The 20,386-nt window shown below is 35.4% G+C and overlaps 1 protein-coding gene across 3 annotated transcripts in view; it reads left to right on the plus strand.

The window, feature by feature from the left end:
- Positions 1-20,386, plus strand: part of RFX3 (regulatory factor X3) — a 288,511-nt gene that overhangs the window by 180,258 nt on the left and 87,867 nt on the right. For all 3 annotated transcript variants that reach the window (XM_049711842.1, XM_004286226.3, XM_004286227.3), the window contains one exon: positions 15,314-15,572. In XM_049711842.1, the coding sequence (XP_049567799.1) occupies positions 15,314-15,572 (259 nt within the window). The remainder of the gene's footprint in view (positions 1-15,313; positions 15,573-20,386) is intronic.

The following is a 20,386-nucleotide window of genomic DNA, read 5'->3' on the forward strand; positions in this document are numbered from 1 at the left end:
TTTGCCACAAAGTCCAATTAGTTTTGATCCAGTCTGTGTGGGCCCAGACTGCATCCTCAACTCCAGCTAATTATGTCACAAATGTGCGCCGTTGGTCAAGATAGAGAAGGTGCATCTTTAAAAATCTTTCATTACAATTTCAATTTCAGTACAACTTTTGACTAAAGATTCTGTAGCACCATTTTCATATTTACTAAAGAAACATTGTGTTGCCATGAATTACACTCAAAATTTTAGTAGCTAGAGGACTATGAACATCTTTCTTCAAATATAACCAAAAAAAATTTTCAGCTTAAGCTATTCCAATCTTTCTGTAATTTTGTAGTGCTGACATTTAACTATGTACAATTTTTGTCTCTAAAGTTCATTTTAAAGTCTTTATACTCCCTCTTTTTATTTGATACACTTCCATGTGTGTTAGCAGAGAGTATTTCATATTCTTCTGCTCCACCATATTAAATTAATAGCCAACTAGTGTTTGGTCCCTGACTTGGATCATAGTGAGATTCCCACTTCTTTGTGATAATAAATGCTTTTTGCTAATGAAACTCGCAGAAGATAGGGATGCCGATCTTTATCATGAACTTTCAAGCACCCAGTACATGGCCCTGCAGCCTGTGCATGGTTACTAAGTACTGGTTCACTGTTGCTCCTGTCACCAGTAGCCCCATGCCAAGTAGCCATAATGCAAGGGGTCTCACTCAAGAGGTGATGATAGCCCTCACAGATATGTGTCATCACTTATGAAAATGTGTAATCATTATAATTTGACAATACTGAAGTATTTACTGGTTCTCTCTATGACTATGGACGTTACTGGTAGCATAACAGGATTTAACAGTGTGAGTCAGTGAGTGAGGATGTATATCAAGAGAACAACTGAGACTGCTTTATAGTGGTGTGTTGGAGTAGAATAGCTTTTTACTCAAGGGAGAAGGTAACCTAACTCTTGTGTCTGCTTATCATTGCTTCTGTAGGAGCCCACATTTGTGTATTTCCTTGCAATAGTTTTCCCAAGAATATTTTTTACTGGCCTGGATCATAGTCTTGTCCATTGTTATGGATTCTTACAATTTATGATATCTAATGATTTAGTAGATTGTAATTAAAACAGCTGGAAAACAGTGCATGCCACGTAGAGAGAGTCCAATTCAATTGAAATTTCTTGATGTAGCCGAGAAATCAATTTTTTTAAATAATGATTTTTTTTCTTTCCCCCACTCCTTTTTTGACTCATACTTCCCCACTTATTCCTTTATCATATTAGTCAAAGTGGAAATAAAGACATCATACTATATCTTGTCCAAATTAAGAAACCTTTTTTGAAAAAACTTTTTTAATTTTAAAGGATTTTCTTATATCAAGTGGTCTTTGAAGCTTATCCGCTGTTTAGAGATGATTAGTGTTTTAGAATGTCAGGGTGTTCATTGTAATGGGTATCTATTGCAATAAGACTTGACTGGTAGAAAGCATTCTCATAATCTTCCTGTTTAAATTACAGATTTCTCATCAAACCCAATAGAGAATTTACCAAACTGTGTTTCATAAAATGTCCCATTAAAAGGTTCTGTGATTTCACAAGCAGGAAAACACTGCATGAACTTCTTTTGCGGACTCTAAATTTCTGTTAGTTTTTTTTAAAGGCTCTGAGAAATCCTCTAGGAAAGAAATGTCATGTTTTAAAAACTGACCACAGAACTCTTATCTGAATAACATTTAATAACATCACATGGTATGTGATGGACATGATACATGATTAATATACTGACATTGACTAGATCTATTCAAAATCCATTGGACTCACCTTTATTTGAAAATCATATAAGTAGTGCGTTTTCTGAAGCCATCCAATTATCCTTTCCATGTGCTTTTTAAATAATTAATAAAAAACCTTAATAGGGATACTCTTCAAGTTTCTCTTTTGTCTTTCAGTGAAATAGTAAGTTTTAGGATTTTGCAGGTAAAATTATGCTTTATTATTATCATTTAAATGTTCTCTACTTAGAAGAAATGGTTGTATGGTATTTCTGTAACTGAGATGAAGAGGCTACTTTCTTTATGCTTCTACTGATATATACGTTCAAATCGGTGTAGGATCTGGTTAATGAATCCACTTGCCGCTTGGATTTCAGTAAGTATATGGCTGATTACTTAGAAAGCTCTTGGAGAGAGAACTACCATTTTGTGTAAAAAAGAGCACTGAGGTCCTCTACATTTAGAGAAGAGCCTGTTTCATTCATCTCCAAAAATGGAAGGATATTTTTTTTAGGTTTATTTTTTGTTGTTATTCAGTTTTATTTTATTATATTTATTTTTTTAAATTTTTATTGGAGTATAGTTGATTTACAATGTTATGTTATTTTCAGGTGTACAGCAAAGTGAATCAGTTATAAATATACATATAGCCACTCTTTTTTAGATTCTTTTTCCATATAGACCATTACAGAGTATTGAGTAGAGTTCCCTGTGCTATATATAGTAGGTCCTTATTCGTTACCTATTTTATATATAGTAGTGTGTATATGTCAATCCCAGTCTTCCAATTTATCCCTCCCCTCCTTACTCCCTGGTAACCATAAGTTTGTTTTCTACATCTGTAACTCTATTTCTGTTTTGTAGATAATTTTATTTGTACCCTTTTTTTAGATTCCACATATAAGTAATATCATATGACATTTGTCTTTCTCTGCCTGACTTAGACTGACTTCACTCAGTATGACAATCTCTAGGTGTATCCACATTGCTGCAGATGGCATTATTTCGTTCTTTTTTATGACTAACATTCCATTGCATATGTGTATTGCATCTTCTTTATCCATTCTTCTGTCGATGGACATTTAGATTGCTTCCATGTCCTGGCTATTGTAAATAGTGCTGCAATGAACATCTTTTCAAATTATGGTTTTCTCTGGATATATGCCAAGGAGTGGGATTGCTGGATCATTTGGTAGCTCTAGTTTTAGTTTCTTAAGGAACCTCAGTACCATTCTCCACAGTGGCTGTACCAGTTTACATTGCCACCAGCAGTGTAGGAGGGTTCTCTTTTCTCTACACCCTCTCAGCATTTATTGTTTGTAGATTTTTTTGATGATGGCCATTCTGACCCGTCTGAGGTGATACCTCATTGTAGTTTTGATTTGTATTTCCCTAGTAATTAATGATGTTGAGCATCTTTTCATGTGCTTTTTAGCCATCTGTATGTCTTCTTTGGAGAAATGTCTATTTAGATCTTTTGCCCATTTTTTCTTTTTTTGCGGTATGCGGACCTCTCACTGTTGTGGCCTCTCCCGTTGCAGAGCACAGGCTCTGGACGCGCAGGCTCAGCGGCCATGGCTCACGGGCCCAGCCGCTCCGCGGCATGTGGGATCTTCCCAGACCGGGGCACGAACCCATGTCCCTTGCATCGGCAGGCGGACTCTCAACCACTGCGCGACCAGGGAAGCCCGCCCAGTTTTTGATTGGGTTGTTTGTTTTTTTGATATTGAGTTTCATGAGCTGTTTGTATATTTTGGAGATTAGTCCCTTGTTGGTTGCTTCGTTTGCAAATATTTTCTTCCATTCTGAGGGTTGTCTTTTGTTTTGTTTATGGTTTCCTTTGCTGTGCAAAAGCTTTTAAGTTTAATTAGGTCCCATTTGTTTATTTTGGATAGAAAGTTCAGAGATAAACCCACACACCCATGGTCACCTAATCTATAGCAAAGGAGGCAAGAATATACAATGGAGAAAAGAGAGTCTCTTCAACAAGTGGTGCTGGGAAAACTGGACAGCTACATGTAAAAGAATGAAATTAGATCACTCCCTGACACCGTGCACAAAAATAAACTCAAAATGAATTAAAGACCTAAATGTAAACCTGGATACTGTAAAACTCTTAGAGGAAAACATAGGCAGAACACTCTGACATAAATCACAGCAAGATGTTTTTCAATCTGCCTCCTAGAGTAATGGAAGGCTTTCAAATATGGCTTCTCAGAATATCAGAGTTGTGAAGGTCATGGAGATCATTTATTCTAATCTTTCCACTTTACAGGTGGGTAAACTGAGGCCCAGAGAGGTACAATAATTTGTACCTCTAGTTAGCTAGTATTTAGAGTTCATATTTTTTGACCTTCAACACATGTTCCTTTCCAGTGATCTGTAGGTAGAGGTCTTTTGATCATGAGTTATTTGGAGGTTTGGGGGGAAGAGTTGGCCAATCACAAAAAAAATTTTTAGTAAATTTTATACATTATGCTATTGTATTATTGTATATCTTATTGTAGATAATAAACTCGTGGGTTTTTTTTTTTTTTTTTTTTTTTTTTATTTATTTATGGCTGTGTTGGGTCTTCGTTTCTATGCGAGGGCTTCCTCTAGTTGCGGTGAGCAGGGGCCACTCTTCATTGCAGTGCGCGGGTCTCTCACTGTCGCAGCCTCTCTTGTTGCGGAGCACAAGCTCGAGACGCGCAGGCTCAGTAGTTGTGGCCCACGGGCCTAGTTGCTCCGCGGCATGTGGGATCCTCCCAGACCAGGGCTCGAACCCGTGTCCCCTGCACCGGTAGGCAGATTCTCAACCACTGCGCCACCAGGGAAGACCCTCGTGGGGTTTTTTATGACTGATGACTCTTTAAGACTAGGAGTGTTGTTCGTATGAATCATTGTTTTTTTTAATCCCATCTTATACTTTTATAGTTAAATTTATTTTGTGAATATAGGATGTTCTTTGGATATTCATAAAATATATAGAAAAGTCCATATTTACTAATTTTTCAACATCGAATATTATAGTTAAACAGCTTCCAGAAGAAAACGCTATTATTTGACTGCCCTGGCTGTATTCCTTTTTAATATTTCTCATTCGTAGAATTAATTGATGCACATTAAGGGCAATTGCTCTGTGATATTTTCATATCCAGTAGCATAGTGTCCAGAATAATTCTGTATGATAACACTTGGAAAAGTTTAGACCTTTAAATTTTCTCTTCCTCTCCTCCTCCCTCCTTTTTTTTTTTTTTAAAGGTAAAAATAAAGGAAATCCACATGTGCCTTTTTAGGTTTAGAACCAACCTGTATTATTTTCTTAAATGAACACTAGAGACCCAAGTTCAAGTATCATTTCTCCTACTGACTACAGTATAACATCAGGCAAATAACACATTTGCACCTAGATTTCCTAATTTGTGAAATGGGGATTAATAGTTAAAAGCATTGATTACTAACCAGGTCAGGTTCAGGATGGGGAGGGTTTAATGAGAGCAGGAAATGGGGTTATTTGTATTGTCTGAAAAAACATATTCACTTCTAGTATAGTTACTCTTATAAAACTAACTGCAAAAGAAGTTAAGCTTATAAAAATCTCTGCTTGAACAAATATTTGGACGCTAGAGTGAGAACTCTTTGTTTGGGAGTATGCATTGGAAAAGGTTGGGAAACACTGTATTGTGCTTCACAAGAGACTACAGTCTTGTAGATCCCCCAGCTATACAGAGTAGATCCCCCAGCTATATGGAGTTGAAGGCTGGTTCACAAGGGTTGAGCTTTGTAATGGCCAGAAGGTTTTGGAGGGGACAAATCCAACAAATCTTAGTCTGGCCCTCAGAAGGAGTCAGACGAATAGACTCGCCTCCAGGGAATGCTCTGAGGTCCCAAACTGCCCGAGTCCAGCAGTGTGCCTAACTTTGGGTATGGGGCATACCACCTGTTTGCCTGGACTTAGCACCTGGGTTGGCCTCAACAACATACACACATGCTTTAGCTGCGTTTATCCATTTTTGAAAGTCCCACTTGATAACATATCCATCTCTAACAAGTACCTGGTTTCTCTGTTCCTTTGTAGTGAATCCTCTTAGGATTAACCTCATATTCTTCACTCTCTTCCAAGCTGGCTTTTTTCTCCACATTACAGTGAAATTGCTGTTATCAAAGTCATTGAAGACCTCCATTTGTTAAATCTAATAGACATTCTTCTAGATTAACTTTTGTAAATCTCTAGCAATCAACTAGTCAGCCACTCTATCCTTGATTCTTTGTCTTCTTTGACTTTATATTCTTCTGTTTTCTTCCTCTGTTATTGGATCCTCCTCAGTCTTATTATTGGCCAAACAGTTTTTTTGTGCCCTAAGTTTCCTTATTGTTTCTAACAGAGACATTTCTTCCACAACACTTACGACTATCTGTCATTCTCCACTATCTACTTTTAACTTATCTAATATCTGTCTTTTCCCCACTAGAATGTAACTGTCATGTGGGCCCAGTACCTTGTTTGTTTGCTCCCCATTCTCTCTCTCATACCTACAACAGTCGTATATGATAGGTGCTCAATCTGTATGTGTTGAATGAATTGAATAAAGAATAGCATTTGATGACAGGTGAGACACAGGAGCAGATTACTTGGTAGTTTTAAATATACAAGGAGAAATGAATGGAACTGAATTGAGATGCTGCTAACATAGTATTAACATACCTTTTTTTCCAGCTTTTTTATTCTAGTACAATTTTTTTGAGCTTATGTGTATGTATATGGTTGCTCAGTTCTTCTTTTCTTTTTTTTTCAAGTATACAATACAGTATTATTAACTATAGTCACTAAGCTGTACATTAGATCCCCAGAACTTATTCATCTTGTAACCCAAAGTTTTTACCCTTTGACCAATATCTCCCCATTTCTCCCACCTCCCAGCCCCTGCGCCATTCTGCTCTCTGTTTCAATTAATTTGATTTTTTTAAAATTGGAGTATAGTTGCTTTACAATGTTGTGTTAGTTTCTGCTGTGCAACGAAGTGAATCAGCTGTATGTATACATATATCCCCTCCCTCTTGGACCTCCCTCCCACCCCCCCACCCCCATTCCACCCCTCTAGGTCACCACAGAGCACCAAGCTGAGCTCCCTGCACTATACAGCAGGTTCCCACTAGCTATCTGTTTTACACATGGTAGTGTATTTATGTCAACCCCAATTTCTCAATTCATCCCACCCCCCACGACCCTGCGCCCCCGTGTCCACATGTTCACTCTCTACATCTGCGTCTCTGTTCCTGCCCTGCAAATAGGTTCATCTGTACCATTTTTCTAGATTCCACATATATGCGTTAATAAACGATATTTGTTTTTCTCTTTCTGACTTGCTTCACCAATGAGTTTGATTTTTAATATTCCACATATAAGTGATATCATACAATACTTGTCTTTCTCTGTCTGACTTACTTCACTTAGCATAATGCCCTCAAGGTTCATCCATGTTGTTGCAAATGGCTGAATAAGAAGTAAGTGTTGGAGAGAATGTGGAGAAAAAGAAACTCTTGTGCACGATTGGTGGGAATGTAAGTTAGTACAGGCATTATGAAAAACAGTATGGAAGTGCTTCAAAAAATTAAAAATAGAACTACCATATGATCCAGCCTAGTTTTTCTTATTTGTAAATTTAGACCAGTAACTCTGGATCAAAATCTTTTATGATGTCATTCCTGCCAAAGTTGATTTAAGTCTATATCTACTTCCCTGACTTCTGTTGTCAGGGCAGATGACCTCTATATGTACTTATTATGTGCACCTTTTTGGTATGCTTCAAAAACCATTATAGCAGTGAACAGAAATTTTGGTAATGCTTTCATGGATAACTGCCACAGAATATAAAACTTCTTTTATAACTGTGGACTTTGACTTTTTAAAAAACTCAAATAAACTAAAAGCACTAATAGTTGTGAAATAGCACTTTTTTTCCTTACTCCTGTGAAAGTTGGTCTTCACATTTTTATTATCCTCTAGTACAGTGGTTCTCTAAGTGTGTTCCTCAGATCAGCAGCATGTACCTCATCTGAGAAACGCCAACCTTGTTAGAAATGCCAGTTTTGGTTCCCTAGCCCTGTTCTACTGAATCAGGAATTCGGGGAATGGAGCCTAGCAATCTGTGTTTTAACAAACCCTTCAGGTGTTCTGATGTGCACTAAAGTGTGAGAACCACTACTTTACAATATACAAATGAAGAATTGAAATACACAGTAAAGTGTAAATGTCCAAATATCTTTATGTAATGATAATTTAAAGTTATGATTTCAGTACTCTGTACATTATCAACATATATAATATTAAAAATACTACATATGAATGAAAAAGCTCAATTAGTTATTGCAAGGATTATTATTGCATTTTAATAATTCATTCTTGCATTTCCTCTGTAGCTGTTGTGGCAACAACTCGATAAATGCTTTTATTTTTTACCTATTTTAGCAGTTGAAATTAGCAGAAATAAGTATGTCTTCTGAATTTAAATCAAGTGTTTCATTAGTGATTCTAGTATTTTATTACTTTAATTTATTGTTTTTGATTCTTAGGTAATAGTCTCTTATGTTATGTCACTTGAATTCCTTTCTGAATTACTGTTTTCCCCTTTGGTGTCTTGCACAAAATGGACATGTCACCACTCTGATGTACCTTCTGCCTTCAGTCTGACTTAGAGCATTCAAGAAATGATCTATGTCAAAACTCAAAAAAGTAGTGCATGTTAGACAACCAGATATTACATACCACAAGACTGCAATTTGTTGAAGATTCCAAATAATCTAGCTACTTCTCTGCAGGGCTTTGGTGACTCCCATAAAAACTTCACAATGAAAAACTCTTTTAAGAGTTCTTGGTTTCAAGCAGCAGAAACCAAGTCTGGCTTATTTAAGCAAAACAATGAATTTATTGAAAGATATTTGTGACTCAGAATTTCTAGGAAGTCTGAAGAATCAAGCTGAAAAAAGACAGGTACAAGCATTGTTAGACAGCAGCCAGACCAAAGGCAAAAACACACCCCAGAAGTTGTCCAATAAGGACACCACACGACCACAATCATCTCAAATGCTGTTGGCCATTGCTGCCGCTATCTCTAACAACAGTTCTCCCAGTTCCCAAATTCTCCTAGCTCCCAAACTTTTTGAAAATATTTAAAACTGATTCATTGTGGCTGCCTTTAGTTACTTATATCCTCAGTCTAGTCCAATCAGACATATATTTGCTAGCACTACATGGAAACACCTTACAATAAGATTACCTCCTCTCATTATATCTAATGAACATGTTTCAGAATCATCTTACATGGCTTATCTGTAGCATTGTGCCCTGTTTGCTACTCCCTTTCCTCATGGTTTCCTGTTACCTCTCTGACCTCAGGCCTTCCTTTAGGTTGTTTCTCTGTCTGGAACATTCCCTTACCTCCCTGTACCTTAGCTTCCTTAAACTCCTATCCCAGCTTAAAATAACATCCAAACTTCTTGCCATAGTCCATAATGATGTCTTTAAGCTTTTTAAACAACCATCCACATTGAAAAAATTAGATGTACATTTTTATACTCAGATAAATATACACATGCACACACACACCATATATGCATATGACAGAAACAAAGTTTCTCAAGATAATTCTTATCCTTACTAGGTGTGATACGTTCTGATGTTGTCTGGTCTACTATAGTCTCTTTCTTTTTTTAATGCTAGTGTGTGTGACCCATTAAATTGTGGATCATGACCCACAGTTTAAAAAATTTGTTTACACTACTTACATGTTTAGTTTTTATCTACTTTTTAAACCTCATTGTTTCTAATGTCCTTCTCATTCATTTTAACCAACCATTCTAGACTTCTAGTTCCTTCCTAAATACGAGGATCTTTCCTGTGTCATGGCTTTTGCACATGCCACACTATATCTTCCTGATATATTTTTCTTCCTGTTTTCCATAGGACTGACTTCTTTTTATCCTTCAGTTTCAACCTAAATATCTCTTCTTCAGAGGTAACGTTCCTTGACTAGTTGATCTAATATGCACACTTTAATATTCTATTTTTCTCTTTCATAGGTTTAAGAAAATGTCTAATGATCTTATTTCCTTTCTTATTTTTGACCACCTGCCCCTTATGTTATGCAGCCCTTATGACTGTAGAGGTCATGTTCCTTTTTTCCAGGTGCCAGAATACATGCTCAGTAAATATTTGTTAAAAGAATGTGCACAGAATAGCCTGAAAGCAATAAAACATTGTACCAATGTAAGATATTATAATGATCAACATTACTATATTCTATCTTCATAATAAATTTTATGGTGTGAAATTTGCAAGGTATTTTATTTTCTTAATTTGCCATTTTCATACCATTGCTTGATTTTGCAGTTGACTAGCTTATTGGTGAGAGGATATTCAAGACCTAGGTAAAATACAAAACACATAATTTAGAGATATTATACATCTGGACTTGTGGATAAGACACCTGAAGATAAAGAAAACAGAAAAATTGGTTGTAACTAAAATAAATTGACATACATAATCATCCTAGCGAATAAGCAAGCAGGGAATATTCAGGGTCATGCTTAGTCAAGGTATATGCTAAGGCATGATAGGATGCAGACAGCACTAATTTACTGAATTCAATGGATCAGAGTCCTGACATTTACATAGAACCTGATAATAGAGTCAGCTATGAAGAAGCGTCTGTCAGCAAGTATGCACATATCTATGTGTTTACATTCATTACTGGATACATATGCAGAACAATGGAAAGATTTCTCTTCTGCTATAGAATAATGTGACACATTATTTTCATAACGGTCTGAGGCAATCAGTAAAGAACAAACAAAAAGAACACAGCAGCATCTTTCAACTGTGCACAGAATTGCTTGGGAATTTAGCTGTTTCAGTAGTGTACAGTGTGGAAATAGTTAGCTGCTTTCAATCTGATATGCCAAAAATTGAGTACTTTTCTCAAATGTATGTCTTGGAAATTTCTGGGGAAATAGTGTGCAAGCAATATCTCATATGTATTCATTCTAGCAGTATGAAAGACAAGTTGATCCTAGGTATCAGAATTAAAGAGTTATTATTTCTAGTACCTAGAAAGAAAGAAGGGTTTGTTTTTGTTGGTGGTGCCTTTTTTTTTAAAACAAAATCTCTCCAGTATTTACTCAGGAGCTTAGAACATTTAGAACTGAAAAGATGTTTAGGAATTATCTGTGCCTGACTCTGACTCTGGCTCCAGACAGGCCTCCAACAAATGCGTTAATACTTATCTTCTTACCCTTGAAGAACAATGACTAAGGATATTATGGTCTGCCTCTATTACCCAATCCAGTGTTTAAAAGTCTCCTCTCTTCCCCACTGCAAGTGTGTAAGTGTCAGAGACAAATTCAGCAACAATTTGTGACACTTCATTTCCTAATATAATTGTGTCTTTTTTCCCCTAGAAATTACCAGTCTTTACCCCAGTGTGTGTTTATTCAAGCCTTCTCCTCCGTCCCATGGGTTATGATTGAGTAATGAGCATAATTTATGGATTAGGCATACTCTTTAGTGACTTTCACTCTTATCCTGTTCTTTGCTCATTTTTTAGCTAATGAATCATCTCCAGCTAGGGGGAAGTATGAAAATCAAAGCTCTTTGCTGCCATATTTTTATGCTGACTTGAGGGCTATAGATACAGATTTTATATATCTGTGATACATTTGTTTACATTACTGTTGTTCACTGAGGACTAATTATATAAAGGAGTCATACCCCAAAGATGGAGTGATTTAAACCCCGTGGAATGTTTCTCTTAGAGTTGCAACTTCCATGATCATAGAACTTCTGAAATCTAAGTGTGCAATGGTAAGTATCCTCCAAAATAGTCTCGCCTTTTCCATCTCCATTTCTTTACCATTGCAAGTACATCTTCTGCAGATTCCATTCTGAGTAAGAGAGGAGAGTAGTGGGGTGTTAGTAAACAGTTAACTAAGGTGTAAGGAACTCCCAAATAGCAACAGAAAGTCCATATGTTCCCTATACCAGCTTTTGGGACTGTTCCTCAGTAGTCATTCACACATACCATTGACATATGTAAAAAGTTAAGTTCTTTTTATGTGACAGAATGGTTGGGAGCATGGGCTAAGTGCAGATTCCAAATCTATTTTTTACCAGCTGTGTGATTTGGATAAAGCTATTTAACCTATCCAAACTTCAAGTATTCACCTTGTCTGTGGAAATAGAAATTATAACAGTACCCATCTCAGAAAGTTGTAATGAAGATTAAATGAGTTAATTCCTGAAAAGTACATAAAATGGTGCCTGTTATGTAGTAAATGATCAGTAACTATTAGCTATTAATAGCCATTATTACATGATTTATTTATAAAATCAACTTACTACTGTGGAGCATGCTTAAACATTTTGTTTGGACTATGGAAAGGAAAGCTGACACCATTTCCTGCACCTGTCAAAGTATTTATTGCCCTATATCTATGTGTACACCTTACTTGGTTATACTTAAATACTAACATCAGATTGTGTTATTTTAAAAACAGCTAAATAGGATCATTATCATATTTAGCAGACATAAATTAAAATGACCTCACTTTTCTTTTCATCTAAATTTGAAATCAACATGGCTGTTTTATTTTATTAAATAAATATATAATGAAAGAAATACATAAATGAGGTATCCAGCTGGGAAATACAACAATAATGAGAAGAACTGTGTATTTTAAATGGCATTTTTCTATCTATAAAAAAACGTTCTCTATGGAGTTGCTTCTGTCACCACCCCAAACTAAAATTTGTACATCGATCTGTGGTGGCTCTTCCTGGAAAGCAGTAACTTTACCCAGTGTGGAATAGTTTTGGAGCACTCTAATTATTTTACTAAAATTTACGTTAGCAATTACATTACAAATTAATTTGTAATGGGTTAAAATGACCTGTTTTAAATAATACAGAACAATCTTGAAATAGTTTAGCACAATTTCTCAATTGTGCTAACCAATTTGTTTGGTTTAACAAAACAAAAGAAGGATTTATGTTTTAGAAATTTACAGAAGTCACCATTATGTCAAATGTACTTTCAAACAGAATCATATTCTCTTTGTTGGTTAGTGTGCCCACTGTGTAGCTGCAACTGTGTTAAGTGTTGAGGGTACATATGGGAATAAAACATAATTTCATGGGAGTATGAATACATGAGGAAAGTAACAGTATATGGAGAGCTGTATTTCAGGTATGCACAAGGTGTTAGGAAAGTACAGAGAACAAAACGTAACAGGCCTGTGAGGAGTGGCCACAGAGGGCAAAGGGTCCGGAAAAGTAATTCTGAGATAAGGTGATGCTTGAACTGAGAGTTTAAGGGTGATTTAGACAAAAGAAGAGAGCTGAAGAAAAATGTAAACGCCTTCTAGACAGAGGAAAACATGAGATATAGCAGGGAGGCAAGAGAAGATGGCACGTTACAGGGACCAGCAAAAAGGTCAGTGTGGTGTAAGCAAAGAAAGCACTTGAAGACATGACTGGTATCAAGTCCAGAGATCATGCAGGCATCGGCTCTGATGGTTCTTATAAGGCAGGTCAAGGGTTGTGAATTACTTCCGAAGGCAAGAGAGAATCATGGAAAGGTTTTTATGAAAAGCTTTATTTTCATATTTGCATTTTAGAAAAATTCTCCTGGCAGCAAAGTGAAGATAGATTGGAAGAGAGCCCGAATAGAGGAAGGAAAACTAATTAGAAGGCAGTTATAATGGAGAACATTATGAGTTAAGGCAAGTGAGTACAAGAATGGAAAGGAGAATTGGAGAATTATTTAGAAGGTAAAATTAGTAGGATTTAGTGACTGATGTCAATCTGAGCATGGAAAGTCAGCAGTAATTTCCAAAGCTGAGGGTTGTGGTGCTGCCCTCTGCTGAGAGGGGGAATATAGGAAAAAGAGCAAGAGAGAAAGAATTCCCTTTTAGGCATATGTTCAATTTTACATTTGAGACTTCCCATATATCATGGGGTTCCCTAACAGAGATAACCAGGTGGCTGTTAAAGAAACCTAGATTTAAAACTCTTAAAGTGTAACTAGAAAATGGAGCTATCAACTTATGAGCATGTATATCGTCAGGTAGTATACGATAAAGGTATGTGGTCCGAATAAATGTGAGAGAAAAATAAGAGCTGAAAATGGAGACCTCAGAAATTACCAGTATTTAATGTGCCAGAAAAATGGAGCCTCCAAAAGCTCTCGAAACATAGTGGTTAAAAAAAGTAAAAGGTAAAAAAATATGTCATAGAAACTAATGAACAAGAGAGGTTAAAACAGAAAGACCTTGCACATAGAAAATGCCTGCAAATATCTACACCGAATTGTCAGTACTGCCTAGCTCTGGAGTGTGGTGTTGAAGAGAATGACCAAAAAACTGGGAATTTTAATTTGATATTTAAGTTTTTAAATAAAGTATTTTATACCTCTTTACTATTTTTGCAACTTCTTGTGAGCTTATACTACTTGCAAGTAAAAATAAAAGTTATGTTAAAATGTAAGTTATAGTCAATTGAATATTAAAAATAAATCAGTCGAACAAGCTGCTTAATCAGAACAGAACCAGGAGGGAAAGGGCAACATGGCGTGGTCAACAATATTATACTGCAGATAGGTCAAGAAAGATGAGGACTGACAGCAGCCTTTTAGCTTGGTATTTAGATGTGCTCACAAGTGACCTTATTAAAAGCACTTTCAGTGAAAGGCTAAGGGCAGAAGCTGGACTGCAGTTGTTGGGAAGCGGAAAGTGAGGACATGAGGTGGCATAGTCATCACATCAAGGAGAACCTTGAGTGTAAAGAAAAAGAAAGAGTTAGGGATCTAGGGCCCATGGTAAGTGAAATCTTTGCTCGAGATCCTTATGGTGGCGAGAAAAAGATCCATGCTAGCTACCTTAGGTTTACTGCAAGTCACCCAGGAGTGTGAAGTAGCGTGAGGAGCTGACTTGCAGCCCCCAGTCATTCTGGATCCCAGCTTTCCTAAAACTGGGATTTGCAGGAAGTTTTGTAAGAAATTTAAGAAGTCACGCAGCAGGACTTCTTGGAGGAAAGAGACCTGAGCTTATTTATATGTTGGAGGTAGGCACCGGTATACAAGCAAAAGCTCTAAAGTACAGAAAAGTGTTAAGGTACTTATAAAGAAATGTACCTGGGCTTCCATGGTGGCACAGTGGTTGAGAGTCCGCCTGCCGATGCAGGGGACACGGGTTCGTGCCCCGGTCCGGGAAGATCCCACATGCCGTGGAGCGGCTGGGTCCGTGAGCCATGGCCGCTGAGCCTGCGCGTCTGGAGCCTGTTCTCCGCAACAGGAGAGGCCACAACAGTGAGAGGCCCGCGTACCGCAAAAAAAAAAAAAAAGAAATGTACCTTTAGTTTGGAAAGTAAACCCAACTATTTCTGGGAATGAAGTTTCATATAAAATACAAAAACTCACCATGTTCCAAAGGCTAAGCTGATATATTTTAAACATATATTCACACTAGAAAAAAATGAATAAGATGATATAAATAAATTTCTTTCTTTTTTCTTCTTCTTCTAAAGCCGAACAACAACTTATCCTTACACAGAAACGCAGATGTACAGCCAAAACACTGGAGGGAATTACTTTGATACTCAAGGGAGTTCTGCACAGGTGACTACCGTGGTCTCATCCCACAGTATGGTGGGCACTGGTGGGATTCAGATGGGCGTCACGGGAGGACAACTCATCAGCAGCTCTGGAGGAACCTATCTGATTGGCAATTCAATGGAGAATTCTGGTCACTCAGTGACACATACCACTCGGGCTTCCCCAGCGACAGTAAGTATTTGAGTTTTTATTTGTTTAATTTAGGTTCTTGATAGCCTCTATCATACATTTTTCTCTTTAGAGAGAAAAAATCCAAAACACTGGGCTGGAGCAACAATGTGCTGTGCAGTTTTAGTGTGTAATTTTTTCTAATATATGTTAAAATCCGTACTTAAATAGTAAAATTAAAAATGTTTACCCATATGCCATATGTAAAGTCATTTTGCATTCTACCAGAGGGACACTTTGGGAAGCACTGATCTAGGTGATTCCAATGAAAAGCATTTATATTGGCTCTGATCATAGGTATGAGCAAATAATATCTTAGGAACACAACCACATATTTGAGTTTTCAAATTTTTAATATTTAATAAATATATTTATTTTGACACAAGATATCTTAATGTGCTAAAATGCTGTAATAGAAATAGTAATAAGAACCTATGCGGAATTTGATATCCTCAAACTCTGTAACCTGGCCTTTACATTTTTACCTCAACTAAGCATAGGCAGAATAATCATTTAGAACCACCTAGCTAAAGTAGAAATGGAATTGATTTTCTAGATGTTTCATATAAAAGGGGCCTGGGGATTTGAATTAAGTGCATGTACCCCTTTTCCATAATCCTACCATATAGTTTGTTATAATGAAATAGAAACAAATTGAGTAGAAAATAATTATATGAGAGGCTTTACATTTTTCATTTTGTGGATTTTCTTCATGATATAATAGGTACTTGGTAAGTATTTTGTATATACTTTTTTCTGTTTGTAATGATTGCATGTGTTCATACTTTCATCATTTAGTATCTTTTCCCTAATCCATTTTTTCAAGCCCTTATTTTTAATTCACTATTTTCTGGTAACATCAGAAGAGGTAACTAACCATTCTAACTGGAGAGTTCTTTTTTTGTCATTTTTTCTTTGTATTTTTGAAGCATTTCTAATGCCCATTTCTCTCTTGCTTTTGATAACACTAAATACACCATTTCTAAACCTTTTAGTCACAGCAGTATATTTATGTAGATTAGAAACTAAATCATAGCTTCTCTGGACCTCAGTTCCCCTGTCAATAAAATAAGGGGTTAGTTAGACTAAATGATTTCCTAATATCCTCTCAGCTTTAAAAGCATAATATTTACCAACAAATTGTAAAATGTTCTAGATGTAAAATAACTGTATCTTTACCATAAAAGGAAAAGGGGTAGATTAGGTACCAGTACTGTATAATGCTCCTGATACAGGCCATCCAGAAAGTGATTTTCAGTGGAAAGGGAAGTACTTGCCACTTACCAAGGCCTTAGGAAAACTGGAAAAAATGGGGAGGAAGAGTCCTTTCCCACTTTCGTTTCATATACCCTCTCTCATGCTGGCTTACCAGCGCTCCATCCCCACCCCTCTCCTGCTTCACCTTCCCCAGGCACTGATAACTTGCCTTCACACTGAATTTTAGCTATCTGTTAAACATCCTCATGAACTAGATATGGGTTTACTAAATTTACTAGTGCTATCATTGAGTTAACTAAATTGATTATTCCAGGTCATGTATATATAGGTACAAACATTAGCAGGATGAATTTTATAGCTTGATTTTTTTGTTTGTTTTTCTGTATAGAGTGTGAAAAATGACATGACTCCTTAAGTTATCCATTACACAAATTTGGTGCAATTTTTATTATATTAATTGGTAAATTAACACAAAATAACTGACTTATAACAGCTGAGAATAGTGGGAGAACTATTTTTAAAAAATCAATTCCTAAGTGTCAGTTGCACATATTAATTCACCCTTTTAAAAAGGCATTAATATTTAAGGTTCTGTTAAGGATGGTTTTTTGTTTTCATTTTTACAAGAAAATTTCCTTTTTAGCAAAAGGAGTTTAAAAGTGAAATAAAGAGAGAACTTTTGCATGGAAAAATCATAAGGTATTCTCATCAAAGCACATGATAGTGACATATGATAGATACATATTATCTAAATATACATCTGCTAGTAATTATTACCTTACATTTATTACCACAGTTTATATTTGATTTAGATCCCCCTTCAATCGTGCTGAAGATCTTCATCTGCTTCATTCACAGTGAGGTGGTGATTCTGTACAGTTTCACATCTGTCCTATAGTAAAGTTAACAAAGTTTAAGTGCTATGACACCTATTTAAGATTTCCTCCCATCCTCCTCTTGCCAAATGCTAGAAAATTTGTGCCATGTATTACAGTTGTTTAGACTCCTGAAACTCTAGATTTTTTGGTAGGTGCCATGTCATTAAAGGAGATTTGCTTATTTTCATGTACCTTTTTCATTCACTGTAGAACCATAAAAAGAACGTCTATGAGCACAGTCTCTAAGAACCTGTTAGTCGAGATGCAAGCCATTTCTTTCCAAACGTTGAGCCAGACTGTGCCATATAAATTCAGTTTTTCTGACTGTTCTTCTGTGTTCAACCTATCACCCATAGCATGCCTGATGCAGCTAACTGGGTAGGAGTAGCCTCTACTATTGCCAGAATTCCTGACAGTAGTAGTCAATTGGGCTGTGCCTTAAGAGCCTATAATAAGTGGAATGTATAGTCAGTTAATTCAGTTGATGTGAAACTAGTTAAATTTGAGGGCTCGGGAACAGCACAAACCTAATACCTTTACGCGGTTTCTGGTTACCAAGGTTTCCTGCTCTGGTTCCCAGAATAATTGCCTTTGCTGTCTCTTACATTTGACCTCTGTCTATATAGAAATACTTTCACTTAAATTTATTAGGAATAACTTTCTGCCACAAAGAGGTTTACTCCAATGTGCAAACCAACTTCTCAGGATAAATCAGTAAAAAGAGATGATTTGAAATTGAAGCCACTACTAAGAAAAATAAATGATCAGCACTTGAAATATTTTGTTACCTAGTCTAATAGTCAATATAAAACCATCTTTCTTATAATAGAAGGATCTTTATTTACATTAATGGAGAATTTTTATTTGAGCATATGATTTACTTTAGTTTTATAACCTTAAGTGAAAAAATATTTTACATAAACATGTTTTAGTATTTCATTTTTGGTATGCATTGTAAAATGTTTCAGTTTTCAAGGTACATAGAAATTTCAGAAGTTTTCAAAAGATTATTATGGTAACATATTAAATTTTATTTGATGAATATATTATGGTACAAGCTACCAATATTCAGATTTGGTCAAAATACTTTTTCTCCTTTTACTGTGCTCTTTTATTTGGTCAATGGAGTCCATGTATAAATTATTAAATATGTATGTATGTATATATTTTTTTATTTATTTAAATATAAGTATAAACTTATACACATTTAAAAGGCATTTCCTGCTGATAGTATTAAATAAGAATTTTCAGAAAGATTATGTAACATTTTTTATTGGAAAATCACTGGGTATGACCAGCTAAGTTACTATTTGAGTAAATAAACATTTTACATTTCATTAAATTAATGCTAGGGATCTATTTATTGTTAACATTTCAGGAGAACATGGACATTAGGGTAGAAGAGTTGACTACAGTCATATCTGAACTCATTATGCCTTGATCTTCCTTCAAATACATCTCCATAGTGTTCCTTATGTGTCTTTATTCATTTTAAACTCTAATTTATTTTTCATCATTATTTTTCATATAACCATATTTTTTTTAGAATTTTAGAATTTTGGAACCGGAACACATTTTGCATTTGAGAATCAAAAATTTATGATTGTAGTTAGTGATATTTTTGTATTTATCACAACATAGTTTATCTATACCAGACTATATAATAATAAGCCATTTGCTATAAGAAATTTAATTTATTCATTCCTCCATAAAATAACATTTGAATTCTTATAATGAGATGGTTATTTATGGAGTTGTTTTTCTTCTTGATAAGAAAACTAACTAAATTAGATTACATTAATCATTTTTGAGACTGTGATATGAAAGCTAATTTTCTACTTTTCTGTATATACATTTAGTAATTATATATGTTAAATGGCTCTTGCTAAAATTAGATCCCACCAAAGGGCACAAGGAAAATGTGTTGAAGCTAATATTGTTCATATCTCTACCTTTTTTGATTAATGAAAAATACTTTAATTTTTTTCAATTGTTTGGAGGAAAATTTCAATGTCCATCTACTGCTATATAAGTAAAAGTTTGGCCTATCTTATATAATTTATAGAAAGTTAAGAATTCATTCAATAATTGTAGATGCTTTTATTTCTTTATCCTTGGGTTTGCATGTAAAGTTTTTATGAATTTATTTATGTGAATTAGTTATACATTCTTAAGTAGCACAATTCAAAAGATAAAAGAAAGTACATAATGCAGTGTCCCTCTCATTTCTGTTCCTCAGTTCTTCTCCTTAGAGGCAATCAAAGTTATCAAGTTCTTTGAGTATCACTCTGGAGATATTCTCTGAATGTACAAGCAGAATGTCTCTCTTTTCCTCGCATTAGCATTTTTAAATTTTTTTACGAATAGTAACAAAAATACTGAATCTTGCTTTTTTTTCCACCTAACAGTGTGTGTCAGAGATTTTTTTTTACATCAATACTTGAAGGGCTTCTTTATATTTATGGGGAAATGACTATATTAGAAGGAGCTGAACTGCCCATTCTTCTTACCAAAGGGTAAAAAATGTTAAAATAATGTTGGATTACTTGTTATGACTATATAGAGATAGAAAAGCAACATAGTCACGTAAGACAAAAATTTCTCTTTAATTGTCATATATAAAGATATGCTTGGAAGAAATTTTTTGTTAGAAATGTGATGTTATGCATAAATCACAGTTATTTTATATATTACATATTACAGAAATAATAAATTTCTATT

Source organism: Orcinus orca, chromosome 6 (genome assembly GCF_937001465.1).
Source record: "Orcinus orca chromosome 6, mOrcOrc1.1, whole genome shotgun sequence".
NCBI classification, from domain to species: domain Eukaryota; kingdom Metazoa; phylum Chordata; class Mammalia; order Artiodactyla; family Delphinidae; genus Orcinus; species Orcinus orca.